General features: G+C 45.4%; 1 protein-coding gene across 4 annotated transcripts in view; it reads left to right on the top strand.

Annotated features, from left to right (window-relative positions):
* Positions 1 to 6,001, top strand: part of NFX1 (nuclear transcription factor, X-box binding 1) — a 95,952-nt gene that overhangs the window by 68,889 nt on the left and 21,062 nt on the right. For 3 of the 4 annotated variants that reach the window (XM_025215073.1, XM_025215074.1, XM_025215072.1), the window contains exons 18-19: positions 1,667 to 1,714; positions 3,244 to 3,345. In XM_025215073.1, coding sequence (XP_025070858.1) covers positions 1,667 to 1,714; positions 3,244 to 3,345 — 150 coding nt within the window. The remainder of the gene's footprint in view (positions 1 to 1,666; positions 1,715 to 3,243; positions 3,346 to 6,001) is intronic. The other variant, XM_025215075.1, reaches the window with a different exon arrangement.

The raw sequence follows: 6,001 nt of genomic DNA, 5'->3' as shown, positions 1-6,001 counted from the left end.
AGTCCCTTTTGTCTGTAGTGCTAACCAGCGTAGCACTGCCGAGCCTATAAGCATGCTGCAGGTTTTTCCTCCCAAGGTGGAGAACTTTGCATTTTTCGGTGTTGAACACCATCAGGTTCTCATCCACTCATTGCATGAGCCTGTCAAGATCTGCCTGGATCGTCCTCCTGTCCTCAGGTGTGGATGCTTTACCCCAGAGTTTGGTGTCATTGGTGAACTTGGCCAGCCTGCTTCCGACACCAATGTCTACATCATTGTTGAAGATGTTAAAAAGTAAAGGCCCTAGGATACAGCCTTGATGGACCCCACTGGTCACAGGACACCATGACGATTGACTTCCATCAACCACTATCCTCTGGGTCCTGCCATGGAGCCAATTCTCCAGCCAGTGGATCGTGGTGAGGTTGAGGCCGCTGTTAGCCAATTTTGTCAAGAGGTGAACATGGGATACCAGATAGAAGGCTTTTTTAAAGTCAAGTTATATGACATCAATCTTTTCCCCCTTATCCACCAAGTCACCTGGTCGTAAAAGGAAATGAGATTGGTCAAGCAAGACGTACCTGCAACAAACCCATGCTGGGTATCCCTCAGGATATTGCTGTCAGCTAGTCTGTATATGATGGCCTCTTTGTTAATCTTTTCCAAGAACTTCCCCAGGATAGAGGTCAGGCTGATGGGCCTGTAGTTTGCCGGATCTACTTTCCTCCCTTTTTTGAAGATAGGCACCACACATAAAGAACAATTTACAGTAAAGAAGTAATAGTCCCGCTGCTACCCTTGGACAGGTCTGGGGCCTAGTCTTGTTGCTGTCCTGTTACACCAAGCAGTTCCTGCTGCCTCACCCGGACTATCTCCTGGGATGCCACACTTCCTGGACATTCAGTTTCCAGGAGGACTTAACTCTGTGTCATACAGTTGTCCATGACTCTGGAAAAATCTTTTTTTCTACTTTCTGCCTTTCAAAAAAACAAAGTGTGTGTATTATTTAGGGGTGTGTGGTATGTGAGAAAATGTCATATATAACATGGCCCAAAATATTCCCTTGCATCTCCTCATTGTAGTTTGCCATGTCATGCAAAACCTTGATGGGTGACTTCAACATTTTGCAACAGATCAAGACATCATTCATATGTTGCTGTTTAGAAAGTTATTCTGCTTTAACATTGCTGAGATCACCCACATTTTGTGTCCTCATGAGCATATAGTGGTTGAACACATGCAGGCACATGAACCACTATTTTGAAGTGCAGCTTAATTTCATAAAACAAACTTTTAAAAAGGGATCAAAGCTACAAATTGCTCACTAAAGTTTCAGTTGTTCAGGCAGGTGTTCACATAACAGAGACCTCCTGCATTTCAGGTTCAGCTACTCTCAATACTGCTTACTTTGTGGAAGGAGGAACAATTTAATGTGGATATTGGTAACGCCATTCTGGGATCTTCCACCCACACTTTGTCAAATGCTTGTAGTCCACACTCTTTACTCTGATGAAAAATTTGGTATATGGGTGTTAGGGAGTCCCTCAGTACCTTGATGGTTTTTACAGTTAAGGTAGTTCCTGCTCCTTCCCTGTAATAATAGCTTTTTGGATTGCACAGATAAAACAATTTGACACCAAAGGGGTGGACATGGGGATATCTTTTTACCTGAGAACTTTCTTTCTAGGACCTTCCATGTCAGTCTGACAAAGGGGCCAAGAAAGAAAATTCACAAGTAAGACAGAATTTTTCTCTTTCAAACTTACTTAAAAATGGCTTGTCTTTTTTTCCCCAAAATGCACATTGTGGTTCAGAGTAAGCATAATAAATGTAATGAAGGAAGTAGGTTTTCTTCACAGGATTTTAGCTGTGGGCAAGGGGGTGATCCACTATGTAATTATACTGGAAATTGTCTAAATCTTGACTGAAAAATTGTTACTATTTCATTGTGCATTTCATCCCAAAAGAGTTCCAGAAAACTTTGTAGACTGTATTTTACAGAGTGCACCTATGCACAATATAAATAAGCACATGAGGACTAAAATGCGACAGTTGCAATATATATATTTTTTACAGGAAAGTAAAGAACTTTTTTATCCACAAATGAAGGTGTAGGCTGAATATTAAGTAGGCAGGGATTTTCATTTGACCAAAAAACTGCTGATTTCCTTGTAGCACAGAAAATACTGTGAAATACTTTAATGATTATATGGTAGGATCTTGCTTTTATGTAACGGCTTCAAAGTTGTCTCCTAGACCCCTCTAGGTGGTCAGGTAAAGGTGTGATAGGATTTGATGCAGAATCCACACAATCACACCACCTGGCCTGCCACTTGTGCATGGCATGAGGTGTGATTGTGGGATCCAGAATCAGATCCAGTCATGCCTTATTGCTGGTGCAGGGGGAGCCCAAGATTGTTATGCCAGGTTCCCCCTGTACCAGCAAGTAGCAAGCTCCTGCAGCTAGGAGTCCGCAGCTGATGGGTCTCACAGCTCTGGGAGTGCCCAGTTGCTGCTGCAGCTAGTGGGCCCTTAGCTGATAGGACCCCCAGCTGCAGGAGTCTATGGGGCATTACTGTGGATAGGACTCCTGCAGCTGACAGGGCTCACTGGTGCAGGATTGCATGGGGTGTTGCTGTTGGCTGCAAGCCCCATCAGCTGCAGGAGTCCCAGCCCCAGCAGTGACCCATGTGCTCCTGTGGCTGGGAGCTGACGGGGCTCCTAGCCACAGGGGAGCACCTGACTACATGTTTGATTAATGGCATGATAAGAATGTGCCACAAAGTTATGACATATTTTTTTGTGGAATAACTTTGTGGCTTATTTGTGTTTTATCATACCATTAATTGATTGAACAGGTGGCAAGTGCTTCCATTTTCCTTTCCCTTCATTCAGGACACTGACAAGGTTTAAAGCCTTGCAAATTGACACAATTCATGTTTTTACCAAGATGCATCTTAAATCGGTGTTGTCTAAAATCTAGTGATGATGATTTTCTTGCAGTCTTTAATTCTTCAACTTTCTGAGGAAGGGTGGTGCTTGTGTGGCATTAAAGCTACCACAGTGCTTCCAATTCTGCTGTTTTTTTCCTTTCCCCAGTGTTTCATAACTTTTACTTAGTGTCCTATAGTATGATGACAAGTTCCTTGCAATTTTTTGCTTTTCTATCTAGTCTTCTCTCAAGAATTAATTTTTAGTTCCATACTATTTTCCAAGTGATTGTTGTTTATATGAATCAAATAAAATCTATTTTTTTTCTTCCAGAATAGCTGCTATATCCATAGCCACTAAATTAACAGACCTGCAACTTGGAGACTCAGTGGAAATCAGTAGATTGGTTACCAAAAAAGAAATGAAGCAAGCCAGGTACTCATGTAGGATGAAGCATGGGGAAACAGATTTGAACTCTTTGTGCATATGCATATGTGTGCATATGCTTGCACATGTACATGCCTATATAGGTGCTATGCCTATATAGATAGGTAGGTAAAGGTAAGAATCCTGAAAAATCTGGGAACTTTAAATGGCCTATCCATATACTATAACAATACAGCTTTTTTGAGGATTATTTTTCATTTTGGATAAGAATCCTTAAATGTCTGTGCATATTTTTGTTATCATATAGAATAGTTTCCTCATTTTGTTGAATGTTGGTTTGTTATGGTTAGAATTTTAGTGCTCCTATAGATGTACAGGGAGCTGGCTCTGATGCATTGTAAATCCAGCAAGTCTCAGAGCAGACTTCATTTAAGAGTCTGCTGGAACACAGAAATTACCGTGCTCCAGCAGCCTCCCACATCACATGCATCAGTGTCCTTGCACTGAAAAATAATGGCAGGGCGCTTTGAACTAAAGCTTGTTCAATGAGCTTTAGTTTGAAGCTCCCTGCCCCTATTTTTTAAGGCGGGGGATGCTGATACACATGACTTTCAGGCACTTTTGATTAACACGGCTCTCTAATTAAAGCGCTTCCCCATGCCTCCCAGGGTACATGTAAAAAACACTCTTAGTGTCACACGGAATAAGGTTGTGTGTAAAACTGCATATATGGTAGTAGAGACCTTCTGAAAATGTCATACATCTACCATATTTACTGAAATATAAGGCGAAGTGCCCACCCCCCTCAGTCGGCATGGGAGAATAAGCCCCTAGTCTTACATAGGTGTACCAGCAAACTCTTCCCCCCCCCCCCATTAGGTACATTGGCTATCATTAAATTGCTGCTAGAAGCAGCATGTGCTCAGTCATGGGATCTAACTGTGAAGATGACTGAATGCAGCCCTTGCTGAGTATGCCCATGAAACGCATGGCCTATAGGCTAGGGACAGAAGTTGCACACAGAATGGTTTATGTGATCAGAAACTGTAACAGACTTGTAACCTGTAACAGAACAGAAGCTCAGTGCACATAAACCAGTTTCAAAATGGCAGAAACGGGTTTAAAATTAACCTAGTTGAATGTAGTATCAGACTTAACTGATTTTAGGTCAAACTGGTTTATGAAACTTCTGTCCCAGACCCCTTCCTGGTTCAAGTTAAATCACAGTCCCCCAGCAGCCCAGGATGCTTTGCAGCCCTGGGCTGGGCTGTACTGTACTGTCTGCTCCAGAGAGCAGGGCTGGCCCTGTCTGTCTGCTCCCTAGCTGGAGCAATGAGGGCTGGCTGACAAGGGGGTGGGGGTGGGAAGCCTGGCTAGGGACTGTGGCTGGGTCTGCTTGTAGGGGCCGGTGGGCAGTCCTTGCCAGTCTTTTCCCTGCTGGGGTGGGGCAACAACCTAAGAGGGACTGCCCCGACCCCCAAGACAAACCCTACCTGGGGTCTGTGGTCTTGGAGGGCCTTTAATCCCCCCGCATTCCCAGCTCAGTGTTCCTCAGTGTGGCAGAGACTGAGGCAGGCAAGCAGTTGATAAGAGGAGGGGGTGTAATTCCCCTCGGCTCCCCCAGGCCATGGGGGAGAAAGAAGAGACTGGGAAACTGGAGCTGGAGGGACTGGTCCCCTGCCACCTGTGAGCTCTGGGATCTCCACTTCAACACCTAAGACCACTTGCTGGTTCCCCAAGAAGGATTTTCTGAATACCTGGCTGTAAGGAGACACCCTGCCCTCAGGATTACATAAGATTTATGGAAGGCTTTCTCTTGTCTTGTTTTACATTTTAAGTTAGACTAAGTTGTGCATGCTCTGACTGTGTTTTACTGGGCTGAATCTTAGCTTAGGTGCAGATTTTACTTGTTCTTTGTCATGTGTTTGAGATTACAAATTGCTGTTTAATATATGCTCACTTCAGAGAGAGGACTATTCTTGTCCAAGCTTTTATGAATTCTGTGCCACAACCTTTTTCTCCACCCACCCCCTCCTCAGCCTGCCAGCCTTGAACAAGAGGTGGGGAGGGGGGCAGAAGCGTGGCGGGCACTGCCCCCTCCCCTGACCAAACAGACCCGGGCTGGGGTCCCCTGTGGTCCAGGGAGGGAATTTAAACTCCCACCCTCTGGCATGTTAGCTCAGGGCTGGGGCCTGGCCACACTACCTCCACTGGAGCAGGGAAGTTGGGAAAAGCCTTGGAGCTTCAGTCCCTTCCCTTTGGCAGTGGCTGGCAGGCTGGGAGCCTTGCTCTAGTACCGGCCCCACTGCTTTGGGCCTGAGCCATTGCAGGCATGTGGCCGCATTTCCTGAATCCAAAGTGAATGTCTATTCACTTGCTTCTCAGTTTGAGCTCTCCAGTTTAGACTAACTTGCAAAGACTGAATCAGTTCAGCCCTGGGCTTTTTGGCTGTATGTACTTAGCCCTAGTGGGCAAACACATTGATGGGAACCTTCCGTTGGCAATGCGTAGGGGGTGCACAGGCACCCCCTACAGAAAGCGCTGTTGACGCTGCTAGTGGCGCCTGCAGTCTGGTTGCCACTTGCCACCCCTTCCCTTGCTGCCAATATTGCCAGTGGCATCTGCGGGTGGTCCCCAATTGCAGCTGGCCAATGCTGCCAGAGGTGTCTGCGGGTGGTCACCAACTGATGGTCAGTGGACGCCA

The sequence above is a fragment of the Alligator sinensis genome, unplaced genomic scaffold, assembly GCF_000455745.1.
Source record: "Alligator sinensis unplaced genomic scaffold, ASM45574v1 scaffold1222_1, whole genome shotgun sequence".
NCBI lineage: Eukaryota > Metazoa > Chordata > Crocodylia > Alligatoridae > Alligator > Alligator sinensis.
This window is presented reverse-complemented; position numbering and strand designations above follow the sequence as displayed.